Here is an 18913-nt window from a genome sequence, read left to right on the forward strand (position 1 = left end):
GAGCCTGTGCTCCGCAACGGGAGAGGCCACAATAGTGAGAGGTCCGCGTATCGAAAAAAGAAAAAAAAAAAAAAAAGACACATGCACTCCAAAGTTCATTGCAGCAGTATTTACAATAGCCAGGACATGGAAGCAACCTAAATGCCCATGAACAGAGGAAAAGACACGGGGATGGGAAGAGTAAGCTGGGATGAAGTGAGAGAGTAGCAGCTGTATAGCACAGGGAGATAAGCTTGGTGCTTTGTGACCACCTAGAGGGGTGGGATACGGAGGGTGGGAGGGAGAGGCAAGAGGGAGGGGATATGGGGATATATGTATACGTATAGCTGACTCACTGTGTTATACAGCAGAAACTAACACAACATTGTAAAGCAATTATACTGCAATAAAGATGTTAAAAAAAGAGAAAAAGAAAATGGGGTTAGACTAGGTAGCGGTTCTCAGTCCTAAGTGCACAATAGAATCACCTGGGGAACTTTTAGAAAATGAATAACCGGGCTTCCCTGGTGGCGCAGTGGTTGAGAGTCCGCCTGCCGATGCAGGGGACACGGGTTCGTGCCCCGGTCCTGGAAGATCCCACATGCCGCGGAGCGGCTGGGCCCGTGAGCCATGGCCGCTGGGCCTGCGCGTCCGGAGCCTGTGCTCTGCAACGGGAGAGGCCACAACAGTGAGAGGCCTGCGTACAAAAACAAACAAACAAACAAAAAAAGAAAATGAATAACCAACAAGGACCTACTGTATAGCACAGGGAACTCTTCTCAATGTTATGTGGCAGCCTGGATGGGAGGGGAGTTTGGGGGTGAATGGAGACATGTGTATGTATGGCTGAGTCCCTTTGCTGTGCACCTGAAACTATCACAACGTTGTTAATTGGCGATACTCCAATATAAAATAAAAAGTTAAAACAAAAAAAGGAAGAAGGTATCAGTGTTTATCTCCAAGAAGTTCAAAGTATTCAAGATAATTGGTTTTTATATCTTCTAAATTTCTTGCATTTTATAATGAAAGGAAAAAAAGATGTTTTTATTTAGGGGGATTGTTTAAAGAAATGGGTTTACAATATAGTCCCAATTCCCACTGTTCACAAGTGGAATTTGGTCTGTCTGACCCAGTCTGTTTCTGGTGACAGGAGCATGACATAGGCCCTGAAGTATTAAGAAAAATCATCCAAAACTTGGAAATAACCAAAAGACAGTTATAGCATGTCCTTTCAAGGTCATAATGGTGCTTTGTTTAACATGCCTGCCAGGGTATTTCTTAATCCAGGGCAGTGGTTCTCAAAGTGTAATCTAAGGACTGCTGAGGGTTCCCAAGACACTTTAGGGATTTTGTAAGGTCCTCCCTTTCCAACTACATAACTCTGTGAGGCCAAATTTTCCTCATATACTTCAACCAAAAACAACATATTGCAACATATGAACGCAGAAATTGATATAAGGATTCAGCTGTCTTCTGATAAGCCAATTAAGTGTTCTATTTGCAAAAGTGTAAAACAATGCCTTTTTTCTCAAAATATATCTGAAGTTATTTTTCATTTAAAAATGTTAACATATAATGGGCTTGTCATTTTTATTTTTAAAATACAGTTGACCCTTGAACACACGGGTTTGAACTGCGCAGGTCAACTTATAAACGGATATTTTCCCTTAGATACCAACTGCTGTGCTACATGATCCATGGTTGGTTGGACCCAGAGATGTAGAACCCAAGACAAATGGTGGACTGTAAAGCTATTCCTGGATTCTTGACTGTGGGAAGGGGTGAGTAACCCTAACCCTCACCTTGTTCAAGGGTCCACTATAACTAATACTTAAACATTTGTGTTTTAGTTTCTAATAAGGTTAATGTTGATAGATCATTGGGATCCTCAGTTTTTAAGAGTATTGAGGGATACTGAGAACAAAACTTTGAGACTCGCTGAGCTCCATGCTTGACTTTGATAGATCATTGGGATCCTCAGTTTTTAAGAGTATTGAGGGATACTGAGAACAAAACTTTGAGACTCGCTGAGCTCCATGCTTGACTTTGCTCTTCACTTTGGAGGGCTCAGATCACTCAGCACACTCATTTCAAAACACCCTTCCTGGTAGACCGCATAATTCCTGTTCCTCCGATTCTGCTTCAAACCAGCTTTGCCATCTTATCAGTTTCCTCATTAAGGAGGTGAACAAATTTGACTAATACTCATTATATATGTATAACAGTCAAGTTTGATCTTTTGAAGATTATACTTCGATAGGAGGTGTAATCTCTGCTGATTCATAAAGACATTTACGATTTAGCCCTGGAGTTCTTTTCTTTGCATTCAAAGGTGGATGAAGCAAGGAACACTATGAAAATCTTACTCTTAAACATTTCCCTAATGAAATGAAATAAGACAACTGTGATGATCAGCTGTGCCTAAAACTACTTTGTTCCTCGAGGAAAGTGTTTAAGAGAGAACCAGTCAAAAGCTTGGGAAGCAGAGCGGCAGGGTTTTTTTTTTGTTTTTAATTTTATTTATTTATTTATGGCTGTGTTGGGTCTTTGTCTCTGTGCGAGGGCTTTCTCTAGTTGCGACAAGTTGGGGCCACTCTTCATCACGGTGCGCGGGCCTCTCACTGTCGCGGCCTCTCTTGTTGCAGAGCATGGGCTCCAGACGCGCAGGCTCAGTAATTGTGGCTCACGGGCCCAGTTGCTCCGCGGCATGTGGGATCCTCCCAGACCAGGGCTCGAACCTGTGTCCCCTGCATCGGCAGGCAGATTCTCAACCACTGCGCCACCAGGGAAGTCCAGAGCGGCAGTTTTAAAAGAATGTCTAAAGTTAAAAATGGGTCTGTAATTTGGGAGAGACAATATTCACTTTAATATGGAAGAATATACTTTTTTAAACATTTATTTTATTTTTGGCTGTGTTGGGTCTTTGTTGCTGCGTGTGGGCTTTCTCTAGTTGTGGTGAGCGGGGGCTACTCTTCATTGCGGTGCATGGACTTCTCATTGCGGTGGCTTCTCTTGTTGTGGAGCACAGGCTCTTGGTGCGCGGGCTTCAGTAGTTGTGGCTCGTGGGCTCTAGAGCGCAGGCTCCATAGTTGTGGTGCATGGGCTTAGTTGCTCCACAGCATGTGGGATCTTCCCGGACCAGGGCTCGAACCCGTGTCCCCTGCATTGGCAGGCAGATTCTTAACCACTGCGCCACCAGGGAAGCCCTGGAAGAATATACTTTTAATCTACTGTTAATAGCTGTCTTTCCAACACAGGCTCCACCTCCCTCTTAGGTAAACAACATAAGAACATAATTTCAGCTGTCTGCAGAACTTTCCTAGTCAGTATAAAATCAGCAGAAATTGATCACCCTACGACCCATTAGGAAACACTTCTCAAATCCTTCAGCTCCAATGTACATCAGAATGATCTGAGAGGCCTATTAGACATACGGATTTGAGTTCATCGTACAGTGTGGGGCGGGGCAACACTGTGCATTTAAAACAAGCACTCCGGGTGATTGATTTAAAAATACATAAAACCACACTTTGAGAAATTATCTAGACAACTAAAACCTGCTGAACTTCCATTTTTCTAAGAATCACCGTGTATGCTTAACATCTACATGCCAAGTCTGTCTACAGGGTCCGTAAGGCACTTCACGATCTGACTGGTGTCTCACAACTTCCTCTCCCACCACTCCATCCATCTCTGCCCTACAACCGCCTCCCATCCTGGAGCCCAACTGGCCCACGGCTGCAGTCCTCCTTGCTGTTGACCTCTTTCCCTCTCCCTTCCCCTGCCTGTGCAGGACTGTTTATTTTTCACAGCAGTGCAATAGCGTGGACAGTTCCTGGCTATTTGGACTCTAAAGCCGGTAGACCTGGCTTCCAATCCCAGAACCCTTTGGTAAAAGTGGCCGACCCTGGGGGCGCCTGCCCCTACATAGCCATCGAGTCCCTGTACAGGAAGCACTGTCTTGAACAGGGGAAGCAGCAGCTGGAGCCGCAGGAGGCAGACCTGGCTGAGGAGTTCCTGCTCACTGACAGCAGCGCCATGTGGCAGACGGTGGGAGAAATGGGCCGCTTAGAAGTGGAGGCCGAGGCCAGGATGGAGAACTTGCGAGTGGCAGTTCCAGGTCAGTCCCTAGCTCTGACTGCTGCTGGTGGCCCAAAAGCCAGCCAGCCAGCTTATCACCATGGCAACGGACCCTACAATGATGTGGATATCCCCGGCTGCTGGTTCTTCAAGCTGCCTCACAAGGATGGTAACAGCTGCAATGCTGGCAGCCCCTTTGCCAAAGACTTCCTGCCCAAGATGGCGGACGGCACCCTGCAGGCTGGCCCAGGAGGTGCCAGTGGGCCCCGTGCCTTGGAAATCAACAAAATGATTTCTTTTTGTAGGAATGCCCATAAATGTATCAGGTCCCAGATGGTGGTGTGGCTGCCCAGGTCAGCTCTGACCCGTGCTGTGACCAGGCACCCAAACTATGATGAGGAAGGCCGCTATGGGGCCATCCTGCCCCAGGGGGTGACCGCTGGCACCATCACCATCTACAGCCCATCATGTGGGCTGTAGAGCCCACCTGGCTCATTGCCAGCAACGCCCGAACTGACCGAGTAGGCAGTGAGTTGAAGGCCATGGTGCAGGCCCCACCCGGCTACGCCCTCGTGGGTGCTGACGTGGGCTCACAGGCGCTGTAGATTGCAGCTGTGCTTGGAGACGCCCACTTTGCTGGCGTGCATGGCTGCACGGCCTTTGGGTGGATGACACTGCAGGGCAGGAAGAGCAGGGGCACCAATCTACACAGCAAGAGAGCTGCCACAGTGGGCATCACCCATGAGCACACCAAGGTCTTCAACTATGGCTGCATCTATGGGGGGGGCAGCCCTTTGCTGAGCGCCTCCTAATGCAGTTCAACCACTGGCTCACGCGGCAGGAGGCAGCTGAGAAGGCCCGACAGATGTATGCAGTCACCAAGGGCCACCGCAGGTATCGGCTGTTAGATGAGGGCGAGTGGCTGGTGAGGGAGTTGGACCTCCCTGCGGACAGGATGGAGGACGGCTTGGTTTCCCTGCTGGATCTACGCAAGATCCAGAGAAGCTTCTAGGAAATCACAATGGAAGAAGTGGGAGGAGGTTGCTGAATAAGCCTGGATGGGGGACACAGAGTCAGAAATGTTCAATAAGCTGGAAAGCATTGCGATGTCTGACACACCAGTACCCCGGTGCTGGGCCGCTGCAGCAGCCGAGCCCTGGAGCCCTCTGCTGTTCAGGGGGGGTTTATGACCAGCTGTGTGAATCGAGCGGTGCAAAGCTCCGCTGCGGACTACTTACACCTCATGCTTGTGGCCATGAAGTGGCTGTTTGAGGTGTTTGCCATCGATGGGTGCTTCTGCATCAGCATCCATGATGAGGTTCGCTACCTGGTGCGGGAGGAGGACTGCTACTGTGCTGCCCTCGCCCTGCAGATCGCCAGCCTCTTGACCAGGTGCATGTTTGCCTACAAGCTGGGTCTGAATGACTTGCCCCCAGTCAGTCGCCTTCTTCAGTACAGCCGATATTGACCAGTGCCTCAGGAAGGAAGTGACCATGGATTGTAAAACCCCTTCCAACCCAACTGGGGTGGAAAGCAGATACGGGATTCCCGAGGGGGAAGCAATGGATATTTACCAGATAATTGAACTCACCAAAGGCTCCCTGGAAAAATGAAGCCAGCCTGGATGGTAGCTCTGCCTGGAGGCTCTGTATTTGCTCCCGTGGAGTTTCATCGGGGCGGTGCCGGCTCCTAAACTCAGGCTTTCAGCCGTGCTTTTTACAAGAGGGCTTGCCTAAGGCCAGCCATTTTTCAGTAGCAGGACCTGCCAAGAATGATTGCCTCTAATTGACGGTGCAATTGAGTTCAGAACCAAGATGCCAACGTTGGTGCAGGCTGTAGGACAAGGGGGCATTGTTGCTTGTTGGGTAAAAAGAAAGCAGAAGCCCCAAAGTTCACATTAACTCAGGCATTTCATTCCTTTTCTTCTTGGCTGGTTCTTTGTTCTGTCCCTCATGCTCTGATGCAGTGCCCTAGAAGGGGAGAGAAGTAATGCTCTAAATGGAATAAGCCTGCTCAGAGGCAGTGGAAATAAAAACAAAGATCCTTTATCTTCTCACCAAAAAAAAAAAAAAAAAAAAAAAGTGGCTAACCTCTGTGAGCCTCAGATGACTCCTCTATCAAAACGGAGATTAAAATACCCACCCCAAGGTTATTATTACACCAGCACTGGCGGTATTTCGTTTAGATGCTAAATGTGTTAGTTTGGGGGTTTTGCCTCCTGTAAAACCTTCAATCCTCCCTGGAAGAACTGCTCTCTCCTCTGTTCTAAGCAGTGCTAGCATTTCTAGAGATACTCAATGTATATAAAAACCCTTATCTCCTTACTGCACAGGTCTATAAACCCAATTCTGTTAAGGACTTAAGAGCAGATACTTAAGCTGCATTAGATCAAATCAGTATACTAAAGTTCTAAAGATAATCCAAATCCTTAAGGGTAACCTAACCTCACTCTACCCCAAAGTTATTATACCAGATACTTTTTACTTAATGATCATGTTCCTTCGCATCTTGAGGCCAAGGGGAAATAATGCAAAACATTGATACTTTCGGGCCCATAGCTGCCACGTAACCACCTCGCTCATGTATAGCGGACGGTATATGTTTAAATACAGAAGGTGGGTGAAGGGGATGAAGTTGAACAGTCCAGCCCATGTTAAAATACTCTGAGGGCTTCCCTTGTGGTGCAGTGGTTGGGAATCTGCCTGCCAACGCAGGGGACACGGGTTCGAGCCCTGGTCAGGGACGATCCCACGTGCCGTGGAGCAACTGGGCCCGTGAGCCACAACTACTGAGCCTGCGCATCTGGAGCTTGTGTTCCGCAACGGGAGAGGCCACAATAGTGAGAGGCCCACGCACCGCGATGAACAGCGGCCCTCGCTCACCACAACTAGAGAAAGCCCCTGCACAGAAACTAAGACCCAACACAGCCATAAAGAAAGAAGCTTTCATTAAAAAAAAAAAAAAATACTGAGCATTTACCATATACAAAAATACTAGATAATATGAAAGATTAAAAGATGCATGAAGTATGGTTTCTTCTTTCCAAGGTGCTTAATCCAGTTGAGGAAAAAAGAACTTAATGATACTGCTTTTCTCCATAGACAAAATAACAATGACCACCACCCTCCAAGATTCATCATGTTTTTTCTCTTCAGGAAGCAAAGGGTGTAAAATTAAGTACGTATGGTTTGGAAGGATAGATGCACGTTTCACAAATATCATCCCCATAAAAGGGATTCAGAAGAAATGTCTACCAGGATTTTGATATGTTTTCATCTCATCCTCCTCACAACCCTGAGAGGTAGGTATTATCTCCATTTTATAGATGAAGAAGGTGAGGCTCAGCTGTTACCTAAGTATTTGCCCAACCAAGTTCACAAAGCTTGGAAGTGGTGGTGCTGGGAACAAAGTTCCGTTTTAACTCCAAGGTCCATCTCCTTTTCCTGGAGTTGAAATTCAAGTATTCTTCCAGTTCTAGATTACATAAGTGTTTACGGAGTCTTCACGTTTTGTGTTTGGGAAATCTAAACTATGCCATTTTAGATGACCTTTCTTGCTTGCTCTGTCAGTAGCTATAGACCCATTTTCCTCCACAATGACTGTGTTTGCCATATAAACATATTTGTCAGAAAGCTTAAAAATAACTTATTTAAATAACAGCCCAAATTACTCCCATGCCCCACCAAAAAAAAAAAAAAAAAAAAATCGTTATGGACAAGCTTCAGGAAGTAGTTATCAGACAGACTATTGGCCAAATAGAGCCAGCAGATGGAGACTTAAGACAAGCAAAACAGAGTACAAATTTTCTATGCTACCTGCTCCTTTTCATATTTGATTCTCTCACCAATCCTGTTGAGAGGGCAGGAATTGTCATAAAAAGTAAGGAAACTGTTAGCAGAGATCCAAGGTCTACTGCTCTCTCCTCAAAACCCCTCTTACCCTCAGAAGGGTCAAAGCAACCATGTGAGCATTAATGACTTACTTAATGGCCTAGAATGTCAGTTATATGAAAAAAATATATCACGTACAGGGTAATTCTATTTTTGTGTAAAATAAAAATTGAGTATGTTTTATGCAGTATAGTGACGTGTCAATAAGCACAGGGAAAGATTTCCACAGCACACACACCAAATATACGGTTACCTCTGGGGTGTATCAAAAGGACCGGAAGATTTTCACTTCTTGCCTCATGTGACTTGTGTTTTTAATGTAGTATTATGGGTAATTTTCACCTTGTTTCAGTATTAACAGAATCTTTTTTCTCCACATTTAGTACTTTTCAGAATGCAGCTAAGACAGAGCTTTGAGTTAGGAATGTTACTCATCTGTGTCTGAAACCTTCCACTGACTCAAAACCCTTGGAGGTGTGGAGTTGCAGAATCCTGGTTTGCAAGCCTGAGATACCCGAGACACTTTTTTCGATAAAGTGGTTTCCTACCACACGACTGTTGTACAAAAAGTGCTAATGTATATTTAAACGCTTGACTGAGCTATGCAAAGGCTATGATCCCCTCTTCTCCTAAGCTTTTTTACAATCTTTAGGCACTTTTGACCTGGTCAACTGCTAGCTTTGGCACTGAAGAATCGAAAACGTCACAAACCTAAAGAGAACATAATAGGAGCTGTATCGCACTCAAGTATGTCAAGGGTAGATCAATTCTTCAGCCTAAATTCCAGCAAACTGCAAATCTGGAGAGAAAAATTCCTAGGATCTGATAGAAGACTTAGGTAGAGAAGGTGGCATTTCTCTGTCCTGCTTGGGAAAGCTCTAATGTAGCTTTGTTTGCCCAAAAGCCAAGTGGAAGGATTCTCTCTGACAGAGGCTCCACACTGAATCCAAGTAAGACAGTCATTTGATTAGTAAACTCTGGCCAAATTAAGATGGCTGCCTGGAACAGCTGCCAGCTCTCCAAGCTGGCTCTCACCATCACCCCACAACCAGGACACAAATGGAAAAACATTTAGGTGCACAGATCAATTATGGTCAAAGTACGGGAAAATTCAAGCCAGGAATGGAGCTGCTGAAACCTAAAAGTGTGTGCAGCAGACCCAAGCAACCCGCACTAGCAGAGAAGCAGCTCATCAGAAAGCTTTCCGTAAGGCCGTCTGACCTCAGTGGACCAGTAACAGCAACGTCAGTGTTTTCTGAAATTTCATGGTATATTTTAATAGGTTCTTAACCAAGTTAAGACCAAAAAAAATTTTTTTAATCCCACAATAATGAAACAATGTAACTAACTCCAGCAGCACTCACGCCTACAGCAAGGTCAAGTCCCTAGTAGCTAGCCCAATTGTGGGAGTAAAATAACTAAAGGAAGTCCTGCTCAAAGTTCACCGAAAATATAAACCCTCAAAAATTAAATTCTGCTCTTCAGCTTCACAAGTAGAATATGTTCAGTGAAGCAAGGATGACTAGCTATCTTCATGAGAGACATACAAGGCATACTCAATAGTAGGGTCACAAATGACTGTCCCTTCCACAAAAGTAAATTATTTATGTCTTAATTAGGAAGATAGACTGTTTGTTATTGGGTTTCTTTTTTAAAAACCTACCTTATAATATAAATTACTAAAAAATTATACCACAGAAAATATACTAACACAAAACTTATTTCAGCAAACAGTTTTGAGTTTGTCTTTATTCCCTTTTATTGCTTCTTGTGTAGCAATATTCAGTCTTCCAGCTGAAACCAAAGTACTTTCTTAGAATCCTTTATAGAATTGTGTCTTTGGGGAAAACACTCTTTCCAACAAGAAATACTAAGAAATCCAATGGTTTAGATTTCACAGCACTTTTGCTTAAAAATAAATAAATAACCAACCTGTCTTTAATTACAGAAGAATTGCTATTATACAACAAACTTTTTATTTTTTCCATTCATAAAAACAGTCTATGGCATTCATAAAACAGGGTGGTAAAAGAAATAAAAAGAGACACATTTCAGGTGGATTCTGTTTAAGAACAGATGAGTTGGTAGCAGTTTAATACAGATGGAAACAAATACAATCCATATAAAAACAGGATTTGAAGCAGGAGGCAGATATATCAACCAAAGTAAATTTAGAGCTTTCGGCCATGCAACTCAACATCTGAGTTCTCTTCACTTAAAAACCAAACTAGACGCTTTAATAGGTGTTCATAGAGAAGGCTACAAAAGTATTACAGAATGTTAGCCTTACGTACACCACAAAAAAGAGAGAAACAAAATTAATAAATCCCCTAGGCTAATCACAACAAGTTTTCCCTAACAGAGACAGACACAGAAAAATAACTTTTTACAAGCTTAGATTCGAGGTATGAGGTACGATACCTTACAGCTCTCACTTGGGTGTTTCCCACTCATGCTCTTTTCAGTATAAACAAATAGGTTTATGTAATGGAATACATATTTGAAGAATTCCTTAAAAAAAAAAAATCACAAGTTCCATTTTATATATACAAATTTTTAATTATGTACTGAAAATAAATTACAGGAAGGAACTTTAAAATGCAACAGAGGACAAAGTCACGATAAACATTCCCATTGAATTCCCCTGGGGGGAGGGGGTGGGGGGAGGGTGGTGAGACTGCAGTGCTCAAGAAGATAAATATCACAAATATAACAAAAACTTCAAATTGTCTATGCACTCACACACTGACATGAGCCACAAACATTCCTTCACAGGGTCTGTACTCATTAGCCTACCACAGAACCAGATTTTGTCATAAACTACAAAACTTTTAATACAAAATCGTATTTATATATTTATAATTCATATACATGCCCTACCTGTGATTTTAGAAAATAAAAGCTACACACTGTATAGACACTCTTTAACTCATAGCTGTAGGCAACATTTTTGGATGGAATTTCTCCCCCAATAAATTAACGGCATATTTTATGTACATGAAGGCTAAACTGCATAAAGACAGTTCAGTTTCCCAGATATGCATCTCCTTTTAGGGCAGGTTTATAAATTTAAAAAGGCAAGACAAATGTACACCTCAGAATCACTTTCTTAGCTACAAGAGTTGTCATGTAATTTCTGTGAAGTTTCTGATACATGCATTTATGTAATACTGGTATTGAAGGCAGTAAAGCAATATATACTTTTAATGTCGTGGCTCAATAAAGGCTTCATTGTCATTCCAATCTGATTCTTGATACAGTGATTCAAAACTTCTCTAAAAATTAAAATTTCAATGGGACACTGTGTTAAAGAGACTCTAAATAGATTTCTTAAAATATTTCCCTGAAATATCCTTTACATAAGACAAATTTCACTAACATTAGATTATGTAAAAGGGGGAAAAAAAGAATTAAACATGGTACAAGTGTGCATGAAAACTAATGCTCCTCAGGCAGTCTTCATGCCTTAGGAACCATGAACAGAATGCTTAAAACCAACAAACAATTTCACACTCTGTGGCAGCCATCTGTGAAGCCAGTTAGCTAAACTACTTCTACAGTTGATTGTAAACTTTGGTTTATTTTTATTTGAGTTCTCATTGTACAGCAAGCATGAAAAAAAGAAAGAGTGGAGTCCATGAGGAGATGAACTGTCAGTCTGTCTTTAATCTGGCATGATGAGACACCTGGTCAGTCAGGCCTGCTTTGATAGAGTTTGTTACAGACTGCCTTATGTTTTCCTCCATCAAATTATCACCCAGGGGCTTCAATACCTGTGGTATGAGAAATGTGCAAAACAAATAAAAACATGAGGTAAAAAAAGAGTTACATATAAAAATAGATATAAAAATTCAATTCAAAGCAATGAAGAAGATAGCCAGGAATGTGGGAAATAAAAAGGTGCTTCTCCCAAAAAAAGTTATGATGCTACAAATAATGCAGTTAGACATTTTATAATGCAACAAAAATTACTTTCCTCCTATTCAAACCATTTACAATTCCTATGAGATGGATGTGCAATTCCATACCCTATATGCAGCATCAAATCTGGTATGTATACAGCATTTATGCAGACCGGCCCAGACGGTCCTGCTTATTGTCCTACATGTGTAAGTGTGAACACTTCGGATAGAGAAAAAAGTTAAAAATACTGTCTAATTTTTCTTCTTGTTATTGTTGGATGACAGTCTCTGTCGCTGTGCTGATGAAAGAGCACGATGAACCATTCGACGTCTAGTAACTTCAAACAGTTTGGAAAACACCTAAAACATGGAGTGATTCGTTAGGAGAATGACTCAGAGTGCCTTGAAGTTAAAGAACTTAAGACTACAAGAATTTGAGACTTTGTAGGTTTCTCACCTTCCTGGGACTCCTCTGAAGCAAAAGAAAAGAGAAATGCAAAAAAATTTAGACAAGTGTTGACACAGCACAGATCTTCTGACTAGTGATCATCTTACCTCAACTATACTGAAAATAATTTTACACACTTTAGATTCTTCCATTTACTTGTTTTGTAATAATGGCACTTCTAAACTCCTAAAATCAATGCTGCGTGGGAGATGAGTGGTTTTCAAAAGAAGACAATGTACAACTATCGAAATTCATGTTGCACAAAATTAGTAATGGTCCAACATTTTTAAAGTAGGTAATATTTTAAATGACATTGTGATAGCTTTTTTTTTTGAGGTTGTGATAGCTTTTAATCCATCTTCGGTCAGAAGATATCAAAGGAATATAAAGAATGAGATTATTTTTGATATAAAAATTTAAATTTTACAAATATCCAGACACAAGCTTCCAAATCAGATCTGAATAAATAGAGCATTTCTATAAAGAAGAAATATAAAATCCAAATTAATATAGTGGGTCACTGTATAAAATAATAATGACATTATTAATAGAAAAGTCAACATCCAATCAACTTCAGTCTTTGAATTTAAAGCCAGACCAACATGGACCTGCATATCTTAGATCTTCAAGTAAGCCCAATACTTCATCAGCCCAGAAATGGTATCTGAAAACACCTTTTATAACTGTCCACCGGTAATAACTGCAGTTTTCACTCTGGTCCTTGACATGGTGCTCAAGTATTTCACGATGATCATTTTAATGACAACATCCTTAAATGAAATTTTCTGAACACAGGCAATTCCAGACAACAGTTGGCTGATATACATACAACAAGGCTTTCCTTAGTAGATACTTGTCAGGCCCAACTTTGAATTCTGGTTTGAGGTAAAAAATCATGATTTGAATTCTGGTTGAGATAACGGATTATGATTAAGAAAAGCTGGTTCTCTGTTTGTGGTGCTTTGCTTTGTTCATTAGTATTTCCACAGTATAGAGGTCAAACAAAGTTTCTTTGATGTAAGAATTCCCTATAAGATTGTTCCTTGTAGTACATCAGTAAATCACTACTAACTTCATGGAAGGCAATGAAGACACAATATTTTTCCTGGAATATAAGCATGCCTTGGTTCTTGCCAATATTAGTAAGAAACTTCTTTTGCTTTCCTAAAGCAAAAGAATTACACTTCCAAACTTCTTTCCTGACCTTCATAACTCTTGCACTAATTATATTTTCTTTTCTTAAAAAAAAATCCTTAAAGACTCTGGCCCTGCCCACTTGTCTGGTATAATCAGGCCTATGACTAAGAATCTATCCAAAGGATATTACAGATGTAAGCCAACCAAAGCACACTATAATTACAACTTTAAAGGGGAGAAAAAACAGTTCATACTTTATATTCAAATTATGCATCTAAACAAAAAGGAAAATATCCTTTTACCATTCTCCAGATAAAGGAAAAGTAGGTGTGCAAATACTGGGGGTGGGGAATGGGGGACTGGAAGGAGGGGTGGGGAGTCACAGGGATAAGATTAGTCACTGAAAAGCCAAAAGACAGATACCAACCTGTTCCCATAGTGTTTCAGCAATCTGATCAATCATTGTTCCAATTTCTCTGAACTCCCCAGAGTATTTAACATATGCCCAAGTACAAAGAGACGTCAGTGCTAACCCCATGACAAGGTTACACAAGACGGCTATAGAGTTTAGGCCAACGAAGCCAGTCAGTCCTGAGATTATATACATAGCAAACATGACTGCAAATAGTGTGGCAGGGGTACGAGCAGCATAGAAGATATTTTTGCCATCATTGTGCTTTATAAAAGTTGCATGGGTTTCTTTATAAAATTTGCCTAGGTTTCTTCTATTTCAGCCTCAAGCTGGTCCTGATAACGACGGCAGAATTCATCTCCACCCATTTTTTTTACTGAACGAAACTGTTTAATCGCCATTTCCTTGAGATCCAGGTGTCTTCGCTCCAGATCTGAAGGTGCAATGTAAGGCTTGTCCCCACCACATACCTGTACAGGCAGGGTTACATTAGGACAGATTACATGCTGGAAATAATTCACACTTGAAAGAAATTCCCTGATCATAATTTTTAATCTCAAAAAGTCAAACCACCTACATGGTTTAGTTTTACATCTGTTCGTAATACTTCACACATTATCATAACCTACTTATTTCTTATATGTTTAACTGACTCAAGCAAAATAAACTTTCCAAAATTAATTATATGGTATTAATTATATACCAATAAAGACAAAAAGAATTACACTGCAATCTGTACCTGACTTCACCTGACCCAGCAATACACCAAAAGAGTACAAAAGATTGCTGGCAAGAAAGTGGGTAAAAGATAACATAAAAAAGGTACTTTAATGTTTGAGTTAGCAAGCTTAGCAAAGAAGCTGCTATTGCCCTTAAGCTGATGTTGCTTGCATCAGAAGCTACTAATAACAGCACTCTGAATCATGTGTCAGAAAAGATTTCAGTGTGGTCTATGTAATAAGTTACTACCCATATCCTGCACTCTAACCATGGGAATTATATTCTTAGTTTATTTCCAGCAGAGATGATAAAGGGAAATTTGGGAATGATGTAACATGACAATGTAAAAGGAGCACAAATTGGTTCAATTATTTTAAATATAAAAATCTTCTATCTTACTCTAGTGTCAAATTTAAATTTTAGTTACAAACCTGCTCCATACTTTTGCAATAGATCTCTCTTGCTCCTGCAACTGCAGCAAGATTATTAGCTTCAGCTGTTGCCTAAGAAATAAAATAAAATGTGCCAATTTTATGTGAAATACCTGATAACTATAAATTCTGATTAAGACAATAAATTATGTACAATGACCAAGTCTGAAAATGAATCAGAGAAAATATTATCAACTTCCAGTTACCCTTTCTAATTGAAGGAAACACCAGTATAAAGGACATAATAATTGCTTCTAATAGGACTACCTGCTTAATCTTGTTTTGCTTAGGTTTGTTAAAGTGGGTTTGTAGAAAATACCACATATGCCCAGGAAATTATAGAAAATTAAACATATACAACCCTAAAATGTGTCAAGTCCCCAGGTGCAAAGAATCAAGAATTACTCATATGGTCCTCTCTCTCATAATCAGTATTACACACAAGATACATTTTTAAATCCACAAAACTGCTTATTGTATGGGTTTTATGAAAAAAACAGTTTAATCTACTATAAAACTGAGAAACTGCCCAAAGTAGCAAATTTAAAAAAAAATGAATTAGGTTAAAATAACATTGTCCCTAAAGAACACCTTTTTAAAAAAAATAAAAACAAAATCTATATTCACTAGAACCAGACTGGGTGAATCATTAATATCAAGAGAAAATAAGCCTTATTTCAAACAACATTCGTTGTCAAAGACTCAGAAAGCAGAAGCAAGGCTCTTGGTTTGGCAAGGCCCATATGAAGCTATCTTCTGAAGCAGAAATTCTCCTACACTTTTTGAGCAACTGAAGAGAAGGCACCGAGGACCCTCATTTCTGGTGTGCAAGGTGTGCAACCTGTAGTTACAAAAACTCATTAAAACTTCAGGACCCATGCCTTAAGTATCTAAAATGTATTTGCATGGAAAGAAACACTACCCCATTTCCAGCATTTATCTCTAAAGCAAAGATTTTTTTTTCTCCTTCGTAAATAAATGTATGTACAACACACACACTACCTGAAGCATGGACTTTGGATGTGGAAGTTCCTCTCCTTGATAAATTTTAATGTAAGCCTAAAAATACAGAAGACTCATTATATTCATAGGTTATGCAAGTTGGCTCCACATCCTCAAAGAAAGAAAAATCATTAAATAGAAAAATGATTCACACTATTATAAGGAAAGTCTAGGCTTTAAAAATCATATACTCTCATTCCAACAGAGTTAACCCTATTCTCAACATTATTAAGTGTGTATGTTGCTAAATAATATCCTAGAGAAATGTCTCTAAATATAACTCCAACTTGGCATAAAAATTATGTCTCATATTTAAAAGTTATATATAAAATGTCATCTACTTTATGAAAAGAAATCCATAATTCTCCCCTAATGCCAACATTTCAAATAAATATGTAAGAAAATATTTTAACTCAGTATTCTACTTTGACCAGCTTAAAATATACTTCAGTTCAAGGGGAAAAAAATTACTGAATTTGTGGTTTAAGAGTAAGAAAGAAAGATGAACGTTTTTAAGTTAAGTTCTACATAGGAATCTTTCACCTCAACTTTCTACTGACTCTAAATTAATTCATAACTGAACAAAGATAGTATGAAAGTGATCAAGTGTCCATTAAATAATACAAAAATACACTCTTAGTTAACTGTATTTCCCTTCTATTTACAACTACAATGAATAAATACAAACCTCTACAATAGTCTTGCTCTGGCAAGCAAGCTATAAAGACTAGAGAACAGGGCTTCCCTGGTGGCGCAGTGGTTGAGAGTCCGCCTGCCGATGCAGGGGACACGGGTTTGTGCCCCAGTCCGGGAAGATCCCACATGCCACGGAGCGGCTGGGCCCATGAACCACGGCCACTGAGCCTGCGCATCCGGAGACTGTGCCCCGCAGCGGGAGAGGCCAGAACGGTGAGAGGCCTGCACTTGAGCTCAAACCCAGTCTGGATACTTTCAGCTGCTCTTATCAAGTCCCAGACTCTGAGAGAAGGCTTTTGTGAGAACTCAGGATACAGAATTATGCTCCCAATACCTATTATCATTCTCAAATGATAGAGTGGTATTGTAATACTATGGTGAATGGTTCTTCTTTCCATATCAGAGCTGGAGAAAAAGTAGGATAACTCTACAAAGAATAAAATCACTGTCTAGAAGATACATGTTGTCTGCGACAATGTTAAATATTCTTAAATACTGATACATCCAATTCAAGGCAAAAAAATATAAATTTTACTTTCTTGCTTTAAAATAAAGGTAAGAAATTTCTTGTACATATAAATGAGTTTTAAGTCAGCTATATTTCTAACTTAGACAAAGCCATTTAATGTAAGAATTTTCCTACCTTAAAGTATTCTACAAGATCTCTACAAGTGACTTTAGATCCACTTATCTCTTTTTCTACCAAATTTTCTGGGGCAAGCAGCAATGGAACCAGATTTCGAAGCTCTCGTTTAAACTCTTCATCAATATCTAGTGGACATGAAATTAGTCAATATGTTAGTTAAAAAAAAAAAAAAAAAAAGTAAAGTCCCCATTGGTAAGAGTTAATAAAATTCTATTTCATAAAATAAAAATATGCTACTTAAGTGTAGATTCATTTCAAAAAACTCATCCAAACACGTCACACTGTCACATCTCCTAGGAAAAAATATAACCACCCCTCCACCCTACTACCCCACTTCCCTCATCTCCCAATAATTCTTTCAGCCCAAATAACAAATAAAACTGTGGCCTACCAGAACAAATTCCACATCAAGTATTTTAACTAAACTATCCTTTCCAAATGGCAAGCAATTCATGAAATTGTATTAAATTTTAATACTAAATTTTGTTTCTCCAGCCATACTGTTAAAAGTTTTGTCAATCCTCAAGCCTTTTGCCATCATGCTCAAAATAATCCTAAAACATACACAAAAAATTACACCATCACCCCCGAACAGACTTAAATCTAATTACATCAATATAATATATTGGTGATGCTTTTTAGCAGAGTGCAATCAGATGAAATACTGACATGTTCTTAGCCTTCAGTATTTTTAGGACATCAGTGCTGAGCAACAGACCACCTTATAAAATGTTAATCAATATGCCAGGTGTTTGCAAGAAACCAATACATTACAATCACACCATTAATAATGCATCAAAACGTCCTCCAGTATAAAAGAAAAAATTTAAGGAACCATGTATTTTTTTTAACTTTCAGCCTCTAAAACTTAAGTTCTGATTTTAGCAAGAATGGGAATTCCCACCTTTCAATCTCCCATCAAAACTAGGATTAGTTGCAACTTTAAGACCAGGATGTGGCAAAAGGAAGCAACCAAGATTTGAGAAACAGTTGTGAATGTGCTTCCTTACATTCTGTAGCTCTTCATGTTGATTTTGTTTTACCTGGGGACAGAAGGAGGCACGGTGAAGGTGCAAACAAGAGAAAAACACATTTTTTTAAGAAAACACACATACGTACTCACATGCACACACATTAACTCAGATGCTAGTCTAGGTGTGTGTTTCTTGACAATAAAATTTTACTATAGACCCATTTCTAACCATTTGATAAGACCCCACTCTGTCTTAAAACAAAAAAGACTTTTTTTTCCCATGTTAGCTGCCAAGGATATAAATAAATACAAATAATAATTAATCATAATATCTAACAACAGGTGTGGTTGTGATTTATAAACCAGTAAATAAATTAAGAATTTGCCTTTAAAGTACTTATAATGGCAAAGAGAAAAACAAAGTACTAATTTGCCTACAAATAAAAAGGTCAGCCCCTGAGCAAAACAACAGATAAGGCGAAAAGCGCCAATGCAGTCCAAAGAGCCTTAAAAGTTTATTAGGATTTCGGCACTCACTCCAAATGATTATTTATGATTTATGCTAGTTTATCAGTGTTTTGCAGAAGAGAGACTGCT

General features: G+C 40.1%; 1 protein-coding gene and 1 pseudogene across 1 annotated transcript in view; one reads left to right on the forward strand and one right to left on the reverse strand.

Moving 5' to 3' along the window:
• Positions 1-5752, forward strand: part of LOC112405164 (DNA polymerase subunit gamma-1 pseudogene) — a 16527-nt pseudogene extending 10775 nt beyond the window's left edge.
• A 4148-nt stretch (positions 5753-9900) lies between these two features.
• ATL2 (atlastin GTPase 2) overlaps positions 9901-18913 on the reverse strand; it is a 63396-nt gene continuing 54383 nt past the window's right edge. Inside the window, 7 exon segments of the mRNA XM_024753538.1 lie at positions 9901-11722; positions 13864-14136; positions 14139-14318; positions 15000-15071; positions 16002-16058; positions 17341-17468; positions 18248-18386. Coding sequence (XP_024609306.1) covers positions 11603-11722; positions 13864-14136; positions 14139-14318; positions 15000-15071; positions 16002-16058; positions 17341-17468; positions 18248-18386 — 969 coding nt within the window. The 3' untranslated portion in view covers positions 9901-11602.

Source organism: Neophocaena asiaeorientalis, unplaced genomic scaffold (assembly GCF_003031525.2).
Source record: "Neophocaena asiaeorientalis asiaeorientalis breed wild unplaced genomic scaffold, Neophocaena_asiaeorientalis_V1.1 scaffold171, whole genome shotgun sequence".
NCBI classification, from domain to species: Eukaryota; Metazoa; Chordata; class Mammalia; order Artiodactyla; family Phocoenidae; genus Neophocaena; species Neophocaena asiaeorientalis.